At 42.5% G+C, this 20,756-nt stretch overlaps 2 protein-coding genes across 3 annotated transcripts in view; one reads left to right on the top strand and one right to left on the bottom strand.

Moving 5' to 3' along the window:
* Nucleotides 1–1,207: 1,207 nt before the first annotated feature.
* Nucleotides 1,208–7,044, top strand: svip.S (small VCP/p97-interacting protein S homeolog). Its single transcript, XM_041561014.1, has 5 exons — nucleotides 1,208–1,604; nucleotides 1,644–1,802; nucleotides 4,067–4,117; nucleotides 4,660–4,776; nucleotides 5,761–7,044. The coding sequence occupies exons 2-5, from the start codon at nucleotides 1,740–1,742 to the stop codon at nucleotides 5,773–5,775; spliced, it is 246 nt and encodes an 81-aa protein (XP_041416948.1). The 5' UTR covers nucleotides 1,208–1,604; nucleotides 1,644–1,739; the 3' UTR covers nucleotides 5,776–7,044.
* Nucleotides 7,045–11,884: 4,840 nt separating this feature from the next.
* The window catches only part of gas2.S (growth arrest specific 2 S homeolog), a 99,261-nt gene continuing 90,389 nt past the window's right edge, over nucleotides 11,885–20,756 (bottom strand). For both annotated transcript variants that reach the window (XM_018260314.2, XM_041561013.1), the window contains one exon: nucleotides 11,885–12,995. In XM_018260314.2, coding sequence (XP_018115803.1) covers nucleotides 12,777–12,995 — 219 coding nt within the window. In that variant the 3' untranslated portion in view covers nucleotides 11,885–12,776. The remainder of the gene's footprint in view (nucleotides 12,996–20,756) is intronic.

Raw genomic sequence — 20,756 nt, 5'->3', positions numbered from 1 at the left:
TATCTGCACCTTGTCCTACTGTCTCCATCTTGTCCTACTGTCTCCATCTTTCCCTACTGTCCCCATCTTGTTCTACTGTCTCCATGTTATCCTATTATGTGCACCTTGTTCTACTACCTCTTTCCTGCCCTACTGTCTCCATTTTGTCCTACTGTCTCTATATTATCCTATTATCTGCACCTTGTCCTACTACCTCTATCCTGCCCTGCTGTCACCATCTTGTCCTACTGTCTCCATGTTTACCTATTGTGCCTAATTCCCCATGCTTACTTATCCTCTCTACATGAACACTGGGCAGTTATGTGGCACTAATGGTTGTGCAACACCAGCCATAAATTAGCTTAAAAAAATTCTAGTCCTTGTATATTAAAAATGACTTGGTAGCTTATTGGAGACCAACGATTGTATCAGCCTGATATCCCCACGTCAATGTTGGCATAAAGGGCATAGATTTGCCCGTTTGGCAACCTTGCCAACAGAGCAGATCTTCAGGTGTACAGGCAGCTTTCCATAGCCACATAAACAATTGGTTGATTTTATTAGTAGCAGAGGGGCCCTATTATTAGCAGTAGCACCTAACATTATTGTGTTTTCTATGCAATTAAATATCTTGTATCATGTACTACTGCCTTCCACTGGTCCCCTGTGTATTTGCATTAGTGGCTTTTGCTCCCATTCAACATGGTTACAGGGCACAGGTTCAAACATCGCATAACAGATAAGCCCTGTAGGATACAATGAATTCTTACCCAGGAAGATAAACAGGGGGTTAAATGCCATACGTGGCTATACATACAGACTATAGAATGACACCATTATCATAAAAAACAGGGCATTTGTGGTCAAGAATTTTTTTGCTAGGTGCTGAATTCTGGTCAGAAAATAATTAATAAAAAAACTTGCTGCCGAACACTGACAAAATACATTTTTATATATTTCTTTAGTACAGTGATCCCCAACCAGAGGCTTGTGACAAGATGTTCTCCAACCCCTTGGATGTTGCTCCCAGTGGCCTCAAAGCAGGTGCTTATTTTTGAATTTGTGACTTGGAGGCAAGTTTTGGTGCATAAAAAACAGGTGTTGTGCCAATCAGAAGCTCCTGTAGGCTGCCATTCCACATAGGGGCTACCAATAGCCAATCAAAGCCCTTATTTAGAATCTCGAGGAACTTTTTTCATTCTCGTGTTGCTACCCAGCTCACCCCAAATCTCCCCCTAACTGGCCTTCAGGCTGGGCCCACTTAGCTCATAACAAGTTTACAGACAGGAATAGGATTCATTGGCTAGGGGCAGTATGGCTGCTCCTACACTCAGGACATAAGTGAGACTCACAGTAATAAGACACAGAAAGCTACAGCCCCGGAGTCTACCAACAACCTCCCTATGCTCCACTAATCCGCTAGGCAGTTGATTCTGGGCAGTTCTAGCTCCGCCCCTTCTCCCAAGCGCCGCTCATAGATTTGACACTGACGACTCAGCCCCTCCCCCATTTAGGGCAGCGATTTAATTATCTCATCCGATGGGCGGACCGATTGGTTCCTTGGGCGTGGTCAGCGTTATCATTGGAGACGTGGGCGGGGTGGACCATACGAAGACCTTGGCTTGGTGGGCGGGTTGAGCGGGGCAAGTTGTTGCTATTCCCAGGTGGGCGTATCCGTAGTTCCCCACGCCCCATTCCCGGATTCCTCACAAACAGGCAGATCCCGCAGGGAGGAGGGAGTCAGAGGCTCCGGTGTCAGAATGGGCCTGTGTCTGCCGTGCTTGGGGGGAGCCGCCGAGGATGTGGTGGAGACTCCGGATCCGGTGAGTCAGACAATCTGTAAACCCCCACGATTACCCCTAATGAGTCCCCATATGCCCCAGTGTCCTTAACCCCCTGATCTGCCCCTCATTACTTACCCCTGGGCTCTGCTCCTCATGCTCCTCATTACTTACCCCTGGGCTCTGCTTCTCATTACTTACCCCTGAGCTCTTCTGCTCCTCGTTACTTACCCCTGAGCTCTTCTGCCCCTCGTTTTACCCCTGAGCTCTTCTGCCCCTCGTTACTTACCCCTGAGCTCTGCTCCTCGTTACTTACCCCTGAGCTCTTCTGCTCCTCGTTACTTACCCCTGAGCTCTGCTCCTCGTTACTTACCCCTGAGCTCTTCTGCTCCTCGTTACTTACCCCTGAGCTCTTCTGCCCCTCGTTTTACCCCTGAGCTCTTCTGCCCCTCGTTACTTACCCCTGAGCTCTGCTCCTCGTTACTTACCCCTAAGCTTTGCCCCTCATTACTTACCCCTGAGCTTTGCCCCTCATTACTTACCCCTGAGCTCTGCTCCTCATTACTTACCCCTGGGCTCTTCTGCTCCTCGTTACTTACCCCTGAGCTCTTCTGCCCCTCGTTACTTACCCGTGAGCTCTGCTCCTCATTACTTACCCCTAAGCTTTGCTCCTCGTTACTTACCCCTGGGCTCTTCTGCTCCTCGTTACTTACCCCTGGGCTCTTCTGCTCCTCGTTACTTACCCCTGGGCTCTTCTGCTCCTCGTTACTTACCCCTGGGCTCTTCTGCTCCTCGTTACTTACCCCTGGGTTCTTCTGCTCATTGTTACTTACCCCTGGGCTCTTCTGCTCCTCGTTACTTACCCCTGGGCTCTTCTGCTCCTCGTTACTTACCCCTGGGTTCTTCTGCTCCTCGTTACTTACCCCTGGGTTCTTCTGCTCATTGTTACTTACCCCTGGGTTCTTCTGCTCATTGTTACTTACCCCTGGGCTCTTCTGCTCCTCGTTACTTACCCCGGGGCTGGGATCTGCACCCCCCCCCAGAACATTTTGGGAGCAGATGCACCAATCAGAGAGGTGAAGCTGTTACAGGTCCCTGGGTGAGTGACAGTTTTTCTTTCCTGGATATTTTAATTACAGAACTACAACTCCCACAGCTACATTACCAAATACCAATGGGCAGGGGATACTGGGAGTTGTTTCCTGGGGTGCAATGGTCCATATCCCTGTCTGTATTATATCTTCCCCCAGTGAGTGAATATCACTAGCTCGGCTAAATGTACATAAATGGATTATGCAGCTCTGTGTCTGTTGCCCAACTCAGCTAATAAATACCCCGCCCACTTGCCTGTTGCTAGGCAACCACCAGCCCAGCCATATGGCAGCACTGGGATTGTCTGCTGAGCTGGAAACTCAGACCATGAGATTGTCATGTGACCTGTATCCCACTAACTGCCCCTCTTCCTACTAGTCACATGTCCACATTTACTCTGTAATATACCATTGTAATTTCATCAATTGACCCATTGCCTTTGGCCTTCAGTGCAGAGACTTTGTTAAACAAAGTGCTCCTAGTGTCATCCTGACTGCGATTTTCATTCTAGCTGGCGGGGGAGGCAGTTTGGGGAGATTAGTCGCCCGAAGAAGAGATTTGTCACCAGGCGACTAATCTCCGCGAATCGCAGCCTCTGTCTCTGCCCTAGGTGTTTCTACTGCTAAAACATTATCCCTTATAATACATGAGTGATACTCAGAGTTCCCTATATAACTCAGCCTGCAGCCTTGTACCTTTATATGGTCACAGAACCCCTCAGTGACTTCTAATATCCTTATCATTTACAGTAGGGGGTACATTATCCCTTATAATACATGAGTGATACTCTGAGTTCCCTGTATAACTCAGCCTGCAGCCTTGTGCCTTTATATGGTCACAGAACCCCTCAGTGACTTCTAATATCCTTATCATTTACAGTAGGGGGTACATTATCCCTTATAATACATGAGTGATACTCGGAGTTCCCTGTATAACTCAGCCTGCAGCCTTGTACCTTTATATGGTCACAGAACCCCTCAGTGACTTCTAATATCCTTATCATTTACAGTAGGGGATACATTATCCCTTATAATACATGAGTGATACTCAGAGTTCCCTGTATAACTGCAGCTGAGGTACAATATCCCTTGTATAGTTCCCTTTTAATTCATCATCCAGTTTTTAAAGAGGAATGAGGTTTAATGTCACAGACAGGAAAGACATCATGTTATTGGTCACTGGAGGCAGTGAAATAACAATGGATTGTGTTGCAGGAGATGAGGAGGAGACAGTTGGCAGAAGCTGCAGAGAAGAGACAGATGGAGGTTGGTACTGAGGGCACATGTGGTGGATGTTTGTTGTACTAACACTGCTGTATAAACACACTGGATCCGACTTGTTGGAAGCGACTCCTGAGCTACAGAAGCAGCCGTTCCCTCTGACAGTACAATGTTTGTTATTCACATCAGCCCTGTGTAATATAAACAACTGTGTTATGTGCATCTATAATGAGTATAAATACAGATACGCAGAGAAAGAAGGCAGGTTTCCTGTAAACCCTATATCTCTACTTCCTCTCTGGCAAATATACAGCAGTGCAGCCTTGCTTTACGGCAGGGATTCTAGACATAGTCTCAGAACCAGAGTCATAGTCCCACATAACACAAGGAAGGATCACGTACCTTCTATAGAAGACTTAGTTACAGTTATAGCGCTACTGCCTGGTGGTGTCTGTGTAATGTGGGAATGATAAAAAAAGCTTAGCAGAGGCAGAGTAAGTAAAACCACCTACAGATGTAATTGTATGATCGCTGAACTATAACGGGCAGAGAGGTAATTGTGTGTTAACGACCTTTCCTGTATTTAGGCCTCTAATCGCGGCATTAAGGATCCTTACTCAGTGGAGCAGAAGAAGAAGAAAAAGGAAGAAATGGAACAAGCGCTGTCAAGTTCTGCTCCTGCAGGGGAAGGCGGTGGCCTCAGGGTACGTGGGAGGGGCTACTTGGAACACTTCTTCCCTAAGCATGATGGGTAACAGGCGTATACTGAATGGTCATTGGATGGGGGGGTGCAAAAGAGACGAATCGCACGGAACCTGGGGGCTGCAAATCTGAAGGGTCCCGGGGCCCTTCTTTAGTTGCAGTGTAATGATGCCAATCTACTGGCCCATATGCAATCCCTGCCGGCGCTCCCCCAGGCCGTCCCCCACATACCTCTATAGGGCTGGTGTCGGGCGGCCCCTGTAGGGGGGTGTGGGGGGCCTCTTGTCGGGGAGCCCTAGCCCCCGTGGGCACTGCACCCACCAGGCCGACCCTGATGCCAATAAATCAGATCTAATATGCTAATTATATAATAGAACGCTATTTTCTCAGCTGCTGTGCACTTCTTATTGAAGACACTAGATGGAGCTAGAGATGCCTCGGATATATAATGTTTCCCCTCAGGTATAGAATATTTCCCCTTTATATGGTCACAGAACCCCCCAGTGACTTTGAATATCCTTATCATTTACAGTAGGGGGTACATTATGCCTTATAATACATGAGTGATACTCAGAGTTCCCTGTATAACTCAGCCTGCAGCCTTGTGACTTTATATGGTCACAGAACCTCTCAGTGACTTCTAATATCCTTATCATTTACAGTAGGGGGTACATTATCCCTTATAATACATGAGTGATACTCAGAGTTCCCTGTATAACTCAGCCTGCAGCCTTGTGACTTTATATGGTCACAGAACCCCTCTCTTTGCCCCCACGTCTACTAACTCTGAGCAACCAATCAACAGCTAGCATTTGCCAACTGAAATTCTGGAAACAAACGTCTGGTTGCTAGGGGCAACTCCACCTGGTGCAAATGTGCTTGACATTCCCTGATCATTGTATTGTTTATAGGATCCAGCAATGTAATTTCTGTGCTCCTTCCTTTAATATTGAATTGGGTTTTTTTTTTTTTTTTTGTTTCCTCAGTGGCAAGTTGGGTAGCGCCCTGTGCCGCCGGCCGTGGATGTGCCGGTTCTGTATGCGGGAGAGCGTCATCGCCTTTTGTTGTGCACGTTTGGGCCCATGAGTGGCAGGTTCCCCCAGACAAGACTACTAACCCAGTTATCGCTTGAGTTTTATTATTGCTTTGCAGTGACTCTGTGCCACCTGGACTGACTGTGCCAACACCGATCTCCCATCTTCCTCTGTTAAAAGGGCAAATGTTTGTTTTTTTTAGCGTGTAAGCGTCCTGCAGTTCAACTACACACAGGTTAGACTTGTCCTACTCTGCCGACATCACTCTCCACCATCGTTTGCAGGCTTATGACAGCTGCTCCAATTAAAAGGGAAGTTCAGCTTTAAATGAACTAGTGGGTCATGGGGGGGGGTGATCTAGGCTTCTTTGCAGTTGGTCTTTGTTATTGGTCCCACTATGCGGCCTCCTTTCAGGTTTAAGACCTTTCATGGCTGGGGAAGGAATTTCAGGTGATACCTGGGCCTGTCGACTTCCTTTCAGTCATGGGATTGCGAATTTCAGATAGAAGATGTTGGTGGGGGTACCAGGAATTTCCCATCCTGCACCCCAACTTTACCCAGCCCCACGTAGAGGAGGATTCTGACAGCTTGGATTCTGGGCAGGATTATCCCACCAATGATATAGTGAGGGACTGGGAGCCCAGAGGCAATACACAATGCCCGTACTGACCTCTATAGAACAATGGGTCTCTGGCCATCACTAGACTTTCACTTTAATTCAGTCTTAGGGGGTTGAGCTTAAATCACATGCCTGGGAGGAAACCGATATGGCAGCACCATCGCCCTCTCCATACAGAAACCACTGCCATTCCCTGAACATTCCACATTCTCACCAATATTTTATTCTGTTGCCAGTGCCCAGGGCTTGTCCTGAACCATCTTCTGCCTCTCGTTCTTTCATTGTAGCTCCTCCTCCTATGCTGACTCTGCAGAATCACTGAGGGGGGCGATGACATAAGGCAAATACAGGTTTAATGAGAATGATCAGCTTATGATAAGATAAGTCCCATTACCAAGAACTGGGTGGTTGAAGGGGTTGAGTCCCCCCCTCTACTAGTCGGAGTAACTAAGTGTTTAGCCTGGATTTAAGATTTAATAGTTACCAGAGATTCTTTGCTACGCAGACACTGCCGATTGACACAGTTCTAATGAATGCGGGGAGAGTTGTGGCTTTTTTGGATGAGATTGTATTTATTTCCTATTTGTAAAGGTATTGCTATAAATCTGCTTACTGTCTCTACTGCTGCCTGTCTTTCATCTCAGTCACTTCCAGAGTGTCTCTTGTGAGACTGTAGTTCTGGCCCTGAGTGCATGTTTAGGATCCCTGCCATAAAGCAAGACCGCACTGCTGTTTGTTTGCCCTTTGGTTTCGGGTACAATAACACACCGTGTGCCAACGACGGTGCAGCTTTAAGTCTTATGTCGTGAGGCTTATGAGCCCACCTTTATATAAACTTAGAGTAAGTGATCCATTTAGCAAAGTGTTTCACCAGCAAATCCCTTCTTTGGCCCAATCAGCACTTTAATGGGGAACTGCACCCAAAAGAAGTGTTTGCCTAATGAAAGAAAGTTTTGTATGCGCTTCCTGTAATAAACCTTATCCCACCAATTTGATAGGTGAAACCTTTAGATGGTTACAATTTATCTGTAATGTCCTGTAGATATTTCACATGGCGATGTATCAGACGCAGGCAATGGATTAGCGTTCCTCCTTTCTAGCGCACCAGTTTCTCAATACATTTCACCTCAGGAGAAACAGAAAGAAAAGAGAACAATGTGAGCTCCTGTGGGCATATACACCGGGTCCCTGCTATGGTTCTACTTACAGGATTCTCGGTGTGTATTCATGTAGTGTTAATCCGTCCGACTCCAGAGTGTGTTGGTAACCTTACTTCCCTGGGGTGATATGTGTTGGTATCGCTCAGGTTCTGTAACGCCGTCGGCTTGCTCGTGTTCCACTGCTCGTGCGCTGTCTCTCCACTTCACAGGATCTCCCTTCTTCTCATTCCGGGTCACGCTGGGAGCTGATCATGCGGGGTTTAGCGCTTCAAGCTGGGAAAATCAGTCGAGCAACAAGGAGAAGCTCAAAAGATAGAAATTTTCTTTTATTACAAATATAGTATACACTTACATTAAAAAGGGATACTGTCATGGGGAAAAAACTAATTTCAAAATGAATCTGTTAATAGTGCTGCTCCAGCAGAATTCTGCACTGAAATCAATTTCTCAAAAGAGCAAACAGATTTTTTATATTCAATTTTGAAATCTGACATGGGGCTAGACATATTGTCAATTTCCCAGCTGCCCCAAGTCATGTGACTTCTGCTCTGATAAATTTCATTCACTCTTTACTGCTGTACTGCAAGTTGGAGTGATATCACCTCCCTCCCTTTTCCCCCCAGCAGCCAAACAAAAGAACAATGGGAAGGTAACCAGATAACAGCTCCCTAACACAAGATAACAGCTGCCTGGTAGATCTAAGAACAACACTCAATAATAAAAACCCATGTCCCGCTGAGAGACATTCAGTTACATTGAGAAGGAAAAACAGCAGCCTGCCAGAAAGCATTTCTCTCCTAAAGTGCAGGCACAAGTCACATGACCAGGGGCAGCTGGGAAATTGACAACATGTCTAGCCCCATGTCAGATTTCGAAATTGAATATAAAAAAATCTGTTTGCTCTTTTGACAAATGGATTTCAGTGCAGAATTCTTCTGGAGTAGCACTGTTAACTGACGCGTTTTGAAAAAAACATGTTTTCTGATGACAGGATCCCTTTAAGATTCAGGATATTCGGCCTAATGCGTTTCGTGACTAAATCACTTCATCAGAGGCAATAATTTCCTTTTCAAATTCGCTCCTTTTCTAATTACCATAATTAGTTCGTTGTTTTGTAATTGTTTGGCCACACAAGGTGAAAGGTACTCTGACCCTGACTTAAGGTGGCCATACACGGGCCGATAAAAGCTGCCGACAGACCAAGTCAGCAAGTTATTGGCCCGTGTATGGGGGCCCCCGACGGGCTTCCCCGATCGAGATCTGGCCGAAAGTCGGCCAGATCTCGATCGGATGGGGTTAAAAATCCCGTCGGATCGCGGCCGCATCTGTTCGTTGATGCGGTCCCGCGATCCGACCGCCCGTTTAGCGAACGCTAGGATCCGATCGTTGGGCCCTAGGGCCCACGATCGGATCAGCCCGATATTGCCCACCTCAAGGTGGGCATATCGGAGGGAGATCCGCTCGTTTGGCGACATCGCCAAACGAGCGGATCTATCCGTGTATGGCCACCTTTACTCATCTAAGCATTGGCTGGCCAAAGAAAACTGGCATTGGCTCACGAGAAACAAATGAATTAAACAAAATATAAATAGATTTATGACCCGGAATGAGAAGACGGGAGATCCTGTGAAGTGGAGAGACAGCGCACGAGCAGTGGAACACGAGCAAGCCGACGGCGTTACAGAACCTGAGCGATACCGACACATATCACCCCAGGGAAGTAAGGTTTTCTTTCTGTTTCTCCTGAGGTGAAATGTATTGAGAAACTGTTGCGCTAGAAAGGAGGAACGCTAATCCATTGCCTGCGTCTGATACAATATGTCTGTGAAATATCTACAGGACATTAGAGATTAATTGTAACCGTCTAAAGGATTAAGCTATCAAATTGGTGGGATAAGGTTTATTACAGGAAGCGCATACAAAACTTTCTTTCTGATTGACTTTACGGGGTGGAATCCCTTTGTGTTTTGCGCATCCACCTCTATATTTGCGCAAGTTTTAAAAACATTTTTTGTACTGCCTAATGAAAGAAAGTTGCAATTCTGATGCAGAGGAAGTTGCACCTACAGGTATTTGTCACAAGAGGGCGATGTAACCCTGCAAATCATCCTGTATGTGACAGTATGCACAGTGAAGGTATTGCTGCATTGGATCACTGAATCCTACAGGGCTGGACCCTAAAGGGTGTGGGAGACTAAAGATCAGAATGGGTTAAACTTAATTTCCAGAAGATGAGAAAAAAATCCAACCAATGTAGCCTGTACAGAGAGATCCCATAAAAGTATGGCAGCATAATAGAATACCCATGGGTTTTGGCTGAGGTCGCACTACTCTTCGTGGGTGCGGGTTGAGCTCTTCTCCTGCTCTTCCTGCCCGCAGACTTCCGGGTTCTTCATATATAAATGCTGCCCCGCCCCTTTGTGATGTCATCGGCGACACGGGTTTATAAAAGGAACCCGGAAGTCGGGCGCAGGTGGAGGGAGGGTGTTTGAGGGTCGAGGGTCCGCACATCACTACAGCATAGGTATTCCCCTGTACTAAGCACAATTCAGCAGGAACAGCCCCCTAAGTTTGCTCATAGTCTTTTCAGAGAGATCCCATAAAACTATGGCAGCATATGTATTCCCCTGTACTAAGCACAATTCAGCAGGAACATTCATGGTAGTTGGTTGCTCAGTCATTCAGTAGAGGCAGATTAAGCATCTAATCTGTTTCTATGACAAGTACAATATCAGTGTGAGTTACATAATGTTCTGCAGATAATTAAAGACATAATTTGAGTTATAACCATGAGATTTCCTGACAGAATGTAATTCTTAGATACACTAAAAGGAAAACAAAGAGATGAGACCAAAGGTTAAACAGAAATTATTTTATAATAAGTACGAAATATAAATCACAATGTAAAAAAAATGCAATACATAGGCACCTTCTTAAAGTGTTGCTACTTACTGAGTAATTACAGAGTAACCACTCACTACCTGGGTACCTATCGGGGGTAAAGGGGAGACCCAGAATGAACGGCAGCACCCACACTGTGATAAGAACAACTGAAATCTATTTTCATTATTAGATATTTTCCTGTAAGCCCCCCTCTTTTGAGGCCATCATTTGGTACAGTCCTTAGAACGTGTTAAGCTTCTTCTCTCTTTATAGTAAAGAATAGTACACAAGCAGTATCATTAATTCAGTAATTGCCTCCCCATATTGATTGAAACAAAACAGCTAATTAGTCAGTGCAGTTACCCACAGTAACCAATCAAATCTTCAGCTTTCATAACTTGCATTAGATGTCAATGATATGTAGGGGGCGCTGAGGAGGAGAAGGAAGGGAAGGTGAGTGGTGGAGAACAGGATGATGAGGGCGTAGAATAGGACTAAGTATTGTGAAACCGGAGTGGGACAGTGAGGGTGAATCTGCAGAATCAGGAACAGATCAGGACAGGACAGAGCAGGCGTAGAGAGTAGGACAGTACTGGAGAGCAGGTTTAAGATAGGCAAAGACCCAGAGTTAGGGGCAATGCTCAGTAAGTCCAATGCTCAGGCACTGGTGGTGAGGAGGGCTGGCCTTATATAGGACAGGGTCAGCCCTGATTGGCTAACCCCAACCCACCAGTTAGGATGCTGGGGTGAGATGGCTAATCCTGAGACCCAACACCGGAGTAAATGTCAACTTGCTCTCTTGTCCCGGTGGTTAGGGCGAGCAGCCAGTAACCCGGAGGTCCCCCTAACCCATATTGGTGATTGGTTGCTATAGGTAACCGCGCAGACCCAGCTTAGTATCCTTGTAAGTACCTTGGAACCCAGTAGGTTTTGCCATGAATTGGTACCAATTTGCCTGGATGAGAATAGGGGGTCACGTATGTGCCCATTAATGTCACCATAACCTGTGCTCGGTTTTTACTCAGGGCAGAATATTAATGACCAATCAACAGCTCTCCAGGGCTGCTGCTTTGTGGGACCCAGCTTGCAGCCCCCCCCCTCCCCAAGACAGTTCTGCTATTACCTCCAGGATATACAGCACCCCCTAATTTAAGGAAAATCAAATGCAGGGTAATGCTTAAAGGATAAGTAAGCTGCTTAGGAAAGATGTGAGAAAGGTTTCTAATTTTATTCCTAAGCATCAGAACAGCCTCTTTCTTTCTCCTGATAAATTCATTGACTACTTGGTGGTCAGACTGGTGGGAAACTAACCAGCAGGTGAGCTCAGGAGAGGTGGTTAGCAGAAAATAATAGGATCAGACAGCTAGTGCAGAGTTTCTATGGGAACCACCAATTCTATCTCTTCATTGGCTGTTAGACTGACTGTTTAGTGATCTTAGCTGAGAAGAACTGAGCATGCTCATAAGTCAACAGCCAAAGCAAATTCCTGAGGGAGAAGTCAGAGTGGGTAGAGGAAGAGAAGGATTTCTAAGTGATTAATGGGATACTGCAGCCTTACTGTTAACCTTTTAACAACCAGAGTAGCAGTTATCTAAAGATTTCAAAGAGGCTGTTCAATGATTACATTTTTGTGGAGGGGGGGGTATACATGTCCTTTAAGTTACCTATCCCATCTGTATAGCAAAATCAAATCCAGACAGTCTCAACATGCCTTTGTACCCCCAGCTGTTTTAACTCTTTGCATAACCTAAAATCCAAAGAATTCAGGGAGATGACGATAGAGAGGCACAGACTGAAGTTAAGTGATCGCCGTCTTGGCATGTTGGGGAAAGGAGAAGGCACAACTCAGCCAATAAAAACACCAGACGTTGAAATTGCGATACATACAAAAATAAAGGATAAACATGCTACAACAAAAAAAGACGTAAGTTTCCAAAACTGAGATGTTCTGCAAGTCCTTCCATGGGCATCACTATGGCCCCACGCAGAAATGAAACAATAAGTAATAAAATACAAGTATCACTTGTAAAGAAATAATCAGTATCATTTCCCCTTAGAGAGGCTGCAGAGTACGATGCAGAGGTGATTCTGTGCAGAATATCGAGTCGTCTGTGTCCGTCCAATGACAATTTCATTGTATAAATATTTGAATACACAGGGAATACTCTCTGCTTGTACTTTCCAGCCTGTTTAAGGGAAAAACAATCTTTGATTTCAGATTTAGCCCGTTGCTACCAGAGTGGACTATGATACACAGCCCGGGGCGGGTGCGTTATCTACTAGTGATGGTGCCACATTGATCCATTTCACTTGATCTCTTTCTTGCTCTTGTAATGGGCCGAAACCACCAAGTAGGTATCGGGGTTCATGTCTTTAATGGTGGGGGATTTGTTCTGCACCGGGGACGTCTTCCCGTCCACACGGGATATTTGCAGCATTCGACATGGGTCGTGTTTCAGCAAATAACCAGCGAAGGTCTCCCAGCCGCCCCCGACGCGCACCATCACGTGCTTATTGTGAAGCATCTGGAAGAGCAAAGCAGAGAAACACGGGTTTACACGGGGGGTCATGAGGGTTACTGGTTATTATTTCACAATTACGTTAACAAATAACTGTAATATCATTGAACATTTTACATGTATGTAGGAAAGTTATTTGGAATGATATATTTGTTCATTATGCAAACAAGAGATTTGGGTGGAGTTCCTTTGTACTTTGCTTTTACTCTTCTTTTCCTAGAACATGTCTGGGAATTATTCCTTGTACTGACCTTGGCCAAATTCTTACAGGTTCAGCCTTCCAACTAATGAAAATATCAACATGCTGTTTAACTGATGGATTTGAGAGGAGGTATCATTATGAAGTCCGAGTGGTGATACACTTGTGAGATGATGAGGATGAGTGCGTGTGTGTGTGTGGGGGGTGCTGGTGAAGTAATGGGAGTGAGTAAAGGTATCACCATGTGGTAGTAGTGTGCTTGTGAGATCTAGTGAAGGGTGTGAATGAAGGTATAATTATGGAGTAATGAGTGGTAGTGTGTTTGTGAGATACTGAGAGTGAGTGGAGATTTGCTAGTGAAGTAACGGGTGTGATGACTGTATATTTAGGAAGTTGTAATATGCTTGTGAGATAATGAGCTGGAATGCTTCTGAGAATAACAGGATGAGTGGCTAGTAAAATGATGGGTGTGAGTGAAGGTATCATGAAATCATGAGTGCTAGTATGCTTGTGAGATGTTGAGGTGTATTAGTGAAATGATGGCGTGAGTGAATTCAGAGATTGAGTGAAGGTGTGTTAGTGAAGTGGTGGTTTAAGTGAAGGTGGTGGTGTGCTAGTGGAGTGAAGGTAGAGATTGAGGGGATGGTGTGAGTGAAGGTAGAGATTGAGTGGAGATATGTTAGTGAAGTGATGGTGTAAGGGAAGGTAGAGATTGAGTGGAGGTGTGTTAGTGAGGGGATGGTGCGAACGAAGGTAAAGATTGAGTGGAGGTGTATTAGTGAGGGGATTGTGTGAGTGAAGGTAGAGATTGAGTGGAGGTGTATTAGTGAGGGGATTGTGTGAGTGAAGGTAGAGATTGAGTGGAGGTGTGTTAGTGAGGGGATGGTGTGAGTGAAGGTAGAGATTGAGTGGAGGTGTGTTAGTGAGGGGATGGTGTGAGTGTAGATAGAAATTGAGTGGAGGTGTGCTAGTTAAGTGATGGTGGAAGTGAAGATAGAGATTGAGTGGAGGTGTGCTAGTGAAGTGGTGGTTTAAGTGAAGGTGGTGATGTGCTTGTGGAGTGAAGGTAGAGATTGAGTGGAGAAGTGTTAGTGAAGTTATAGATTTAGTGGAGGTATATTTGTGAGGGGGTGGTGTGAGTGAAGGTAGAGATTGAGTGGAGGTGTGTTAGTGAGGGGAATATGTTGGTGCTATATAAATGCACGTTAATTATAATAATGATGTGACTGAAGGTAGAGATTGAGTGGAGTGCTGGTTTAATACATGGAGGCATACAATGAGATTAAGATGTCATTTCTCTCAGTCTCAGATATAGATTTGTATTTAATCCTTTTCTCAGCAAGGACTATTTGTATGACTGGAGCTCAGCATGTGGCCCCTATAATAAAAGTTCCTTAGAAAATCCAGATCACTGCATATTTCTGCTACAGGGAAGAAGATTGACTAGGACGGATGAATTAGTCATCTCAGATATTTGTCTGGTGGGGGGTGGTATTTGAGACAGGAGAACATAAATTATGAATGAGTTAATAGTAAACAGCAATCTCACTGTGCAGTGAACGTGGCACCGGCACCCCAAGCAGATGGCGCAGAATATTAATAAGTAGAAATTATATTAAAGGAAAGGCTGGGTCGTGATTCTCTATGGAATCATTTCTAGAAGGTTCTCCCCTAAGAATTCCACTAAATGAGTTTGCGGCGAGTGTCGTTATGAGGCGGGTGATTGATAGCGGCAGGAATGTGCTACAGATTTATAAAATCTTATTAGAAGAGAGTAACTGCTGTATCGCAAAATCCCTTGGATGTTGGTCATGATTTATTTTAGCTAGAAACAGAATCTACTGAATGCTAAACAGCTGCCTTCAAACGCACAGTTTCTGAGCATCTTGGTGGTCTAGTAGTTTCAGGTAAAACTTTATATCTGTCTTGTCCTGCTTGGTAACGCTTCCCCCTGAATTCTATGAATAATTAAACCCACCATGCCACCCTCCATCTACTATTTGACTACACCAGGGACTTCGGTTCCTGGCCGAAACATCAGATGAAAGACCTAAATCAGTGGTTCCTAAGCAGTGGGGTTGACCCTCCTAGGGAGATGGGAGAGTAGCAAAGGCAGAGCATTCAGCCTGAAGACCACTTGAGATCTAGGCATTGTCTCTATTTGTTCTTCTATATACCCATAATAGCCCAGCTAGAAGATCATTTAGGATGTAATTAGGAGTTAAACACTTATTTTTTTAGATCTTCTTGGAACTATTGATGAATGGCTAAGGCACTAGTTTTCTATAATGGTTTCCTATATCTGTAGCCTTGATAGGATTTATGGAAGGGCCCAGAAAAAAGGTTGGTGGTCCTGCAGAGAAGACGAGGAATCTCAGTTAAAACCAGGAATGATGATAACAAACATATCCATATTGTTTGAAACCGTCACTGACATGACCAAATACAACAGGCTACAATGCCAAAACAAGGCAAGGAATAGTTTAGACAAGAGCAAAACAACACTAAAACAATACCTTGTGCCAGGGGCGATCCTGGCCCCTCCGCCGCCCGAGGCAGCAGCAGCAGCAGCCAGAAATTCGGCTCTTAAAGTACCAGGAAAGGAATTTTTGCCGCCCCTGGTACCTAGTGTGGCGCTGCCGTCTGAGGCAACAGTCTCAAGTCGCCTCATTGGCGAAGCGCCCCTGCCTTGTGCAACATTCATCAAGACCTTGTGTGATATTCAACAAGACCAAGATAAGACCTTGTGCAACAGTCAAGTCAAGACCTGGTGCAACAGTCAAGTCCTTGTGCAAAATTCAACAAGACTAATACAAGATTTTGTGCAACATTCAACAAGACAAGACCTTGTGCAACATTCAACAAGACTAATACAAGACTTTGTGCAACATTCAACAAGACAATACCTTGTGCAAAATTCAACAAGACAAGACCTTGTGCAAAATCCAACAAGACTAATACAAGACTTTGTGCAACATTCAATAAGACAAGACCTTGTGCAACATTCAACAATACAAGACTTTGTGCAACATTCAACAAGACAAGACCTTGTGCAACATTCAACAAGACTAATACAAAACTTTGTGCAACATTCATTAAGACACGACCTTGTGTAACATTCATCAAGACCATGACAAGGTCTGGTGTGAAATTCAACAAGACCATGACAAGGTCTGGTGTGAAATTCAACAAGACCAAGACAAGACCTTGTGCAACAGTCAACAAGTCCAATACAAGACCTCATGCAACAGTCAGCAATGCAAGACCTTGTGCAACATTCAATACCAATAAAAGACCTTGTGCAACATTCAAAAAGACCAAGACAAGCCCTTGTGTGATATTCAACAAGGGCTTGTGCAACAGTCAACAAGAACTTGTGCAACAGTCAACAGGACAATACATTATGCAACATTCAACAAAACAAGACCTTGTGCAATATTCAACAAGACCAGACCATGTGCAGCATTCAACAAGACCAATACAGGACCTTGTGCAACAGTCAACAAGGCAAGCCCGTGTGCATCATTCAACAAGACAAGATCTTGTGCAACATTCTACAAGATCAAGACACACCCTTGTGTGATATTCAACAAGATCAAGACAAGACCTTGTGTGATAATCAACACGACCAAGACAAGACCTTATGCAACAGTCAATAAGACAAGACCTTGTGCAATATTCAATATGAAAAGACCTTGTGCAACATTCAACAAGACCAAGAGAAGACATTGTGCAATATCAGACAAGAATAAGACAATACCAGGTTCAACATCAAACAAGAGTGAGACAACTGTACAACTACAGCTGCTATAACACAAAATACCAAGAAAAGCTGGGGTGAGAATAAGTGCAACTGTACACAAAACTAAGACAAAAATCAGTGCAACTGTACACAAAACTGAAACAAGGTGAGTGCTACAGTAATAGACACTGAACTCTAAAATAAGATCTTGGGCCGGACTTGAGCACTACACCACAAGGTTTAAGATTTAACTAAGGTTTATGACTTCACTAAAGGTAAAAAATGTATCTATAAATTATACTTCTTTCCACACACAAATGTCCACCAGGAAATAAGAAGGTCATTGCTGGACCTCAGTTCCAGTAAAGCATGGAATGGAATGGTTGTGATATCCTGCATGAAATGATTCTTTTCCAAGTGTCACTTTGAATATGGAGATACAAGAGTTCAGCGAAGGCAATGTGTTCAGCAGGAAGGTAGAGAACAAGTCACATCTGTTAAAGCAAAGTCTCCATCTTTCATGGTAATTGATGCCCTGTCTCAGAAATCAATAGATGTGAAAGCTTCTTTGTGCAGCTTTATCTGTTTTAATATCAGCAGTCATCTCAGCTTCTCATGACAATCGAACAACATCTTAAAAGGAAGTTATGAACCCAACTAACAAAGGTCATCGCAGGAGTTAAACCCCAAATTTAATGCAATGGGAATGGGGGGGATAAAGAAACTATAGAACACTTACGGAAGGACTTGGGTTATAAAATAACTCCATAAAAATAAGATTTTGATATGGACATCACTTGTGGTCCTACCCCTGCACTGATTTGTTTTCCCAAACACCTCCTATATTTTGTATATGGGGTTTGCTTCTAACTTGCCCCTTGACCAGTTGGTTCCATTCTGGAGGATTATTATTTCATTAATAGATCATATTGAAAATGAATATATTCAGGATTGATCAATTTTTTTTAATAAATTTAAAATTTAAAATGATAGCAAAGTGAAATAACATAGAAAATTTTAAACAAATTCACCTTCAACATCGAATTTAAAGTATGTAATTACATTCTAAAAAAATACAATATTATATGAAGTATTAATAACAAAAATGCCATATTTAGATAGATGCAAATATTTAAACGCCATCAAATAAATATTTAAATAGATTTCATTCGATCAGTCAATTATGTTTAAATATTACTTAGCAAGATTTAAATATATCTATTAAAATTCAATTCCGGGATAGGATCCATTTTCCAGAAACCTGTTATCCAGAAAGCTCTGAATAATGGAAAGGCTTTCTCCTATTTTAGACTCCATTTTATCCAAATAATCACAATTTTTAAAAATTATTTCCTTTTTCTCTGTAATAATAAAACGCTTGTATCGATCCCAACTAAGATATAATTAATCCTTATTGGAAGCAAAACCAGCCTATTGGGTTTATTTAATGTTTACATGATTTTCTAGTAGATTTAAGGTATGAAAATCCAAATTACAGATCCATAATCTGGAAAGCCCCAGGACAGGTCACAAGCATTCTGGATAACAGGTCCCATACCTGTAATACATTCATATATTCTATCTGCATATAAACTTTGAACTACCTTGGACCTTCCTGTGATTGACAGTTTTTCTGCACTACATAGAGACACTGAGCTCTAATGAGCAGGGACCATAAGAATTAAAGATTGTAAGTGAAACAGAATGGAACGTATCCACAAGTATCTTTTTAATTCGGTACAAAACAAATACAGAGACTGCCTCCCCATAATCACCACCTACTTTATGATTCTATTTATATTTAACACAACAAGTGATGTAAGTGATCTCACAAAGCAGCATTTTTTTTTTGCTTACGAATTTTGCCAAAAGGTTAAAAGAATCAAAAATGAAGAAAGCAAAATCTGATTTGAATGTTTCACTTTGTACAGGTCTGAGTTATTTATGTTTATTTTGCTTTCAGAAATATACCAGGAAACAACGGATCATCGCCATCGGGTTATAATTTTATTTTTTAGTGTATGGCATTGTTATGGATCCCTAGCTGCATATATATATATATATATATATATATATATATATATATATATATATATATATATATATATATATATATATATATATATATATATATATATATATATATATATATTATATATATATATATATATATTATATATATTTTATATATATATATATATATTTTATATATATATATATATATATATATTATATATATATATATATATATATATATATATATATATATATATATATATATATATATATATATATATATATATATATATATTTTATATATATATATATATTTTACAGGTGAAAAAAGATAAATGGATACAGGTGCAGGGTGGGACAGCACTCCAAGGATTTGAAGACAAGGATATAATGTCAAGAAAGTGAGCAGGTTTATTATTGAATAAACCTGCTCACTTTCTTGACATTATATCCTTGTCTTCAAATCCTTGGAGTGCTGTCCCACCCTGCACCTGTATCCATTTATCTTTTGGATTAGCACCCAGGTCTTTTGCCACTTATGGTGTGCGGAACATCTGCATCTCTATATATATATTTTATATATATATATATATATATATTATATATATATATATATATATATATATATATATATATTATATATATATATATATATATATATATTATATATATATATATTATATATTATATATATATATATATATTATATATTATATATATATATATATATTATATATATATATATATATATATATATATATATATATATATATATATATAAAAACAATGGATTATGAAGTGTTCTCCCTGTATTTTATCAATTCATAAATAATCCAACAGGTTTTGGCCTATGCATGGTTGCCATGGAAACAGTATGGCTCCCCGAGGAGTGCGGAATGGGCCTGCAGACAAGCGAGACCCTCAGGAAGCTGAGAGAGCAAATAGATGCATGTGAGACATTAATTAAGACTATTTACAGAAAGAGATGAACTCCTAAATGTTGTGCCGGGCAGTGGCTACTATTTGGAAAGGGGCAAGCAATTATATCTCCTTATTGAATTGTTCCACATGATCTGTTTATAAGAAACAGCAGGTTGGGGATATCCTGCACGTAAAAGGAAGACAAAAAACTATACAATTTAGAGAGGGCATTCAATGCACCATTAATTGTGATGTAGATAGGACAAGATGGAGACTGTAAAGCAAGATGGAGACAGTAGGACAAGATGGGGACAGTAGGACACGATGGAGACTGTAGGACAAGATGGAGAAAGTAGGACAAGCTGGGGACTGTAGATCAAGATGGGGACTGTAGATCAAGATGGGGACAGTAGGGCAAGGAGGAGACAGTAGGACAAGATGAAGACAGTGGACTAAGATGGAGACAGTAGGACAAGAAGGAGACAGTAGACTAAGGATGGAGACAGTAGGGCAAGATAGAAACACTAGGTTAATACAGAGACTGTTGGGCCAGATGGTGAATCTATGAGATGGTAGGGCAATATTGAGACAATTGGGAAAGAAAATAACTGGTGAACAAGTGTCAGTAGGACAAATTATAGTCACAAAGAGGTAAAAGGTGCAATAATTAGACGTAACAAAAATAGAGCTTTATCAGGAGAAGATGGTGGAAATAGGGCAAAGAGTAAATAAAAATGTTAAGATTTTAGGTGCATGTATTTAATATTAAGAGCACAAAAGGGTGCAGATTCACACCTGCCAGTGCTTAATGCCTTTGTGCCCAGGGTCAGTGGCGTAAATAGTTGTTACTGGGCCCCATAGCAAATTCAATTTAGGGCCCCAAAATATT

Source organism: Xenopus laevis, chromosome 4S (genome assembly GCF_017654675.1).
Source record: "Xenopus laevis strain J_2021 chromosome 4S, Xenopus_laevis_v10.1, whole genome shotgun sequence".
Taxonomy (NCBI): domain Eukaryota; kingdom Metazoa; phylum Chordata; class Amphibia; order Anura; family Pipidae; genus Xenopus; species Xenopus laevis.
Note: the sequence above shows the minus strand (reverse complement) of the source record. Positions and strands in the feature narration are given on the sequence as shown.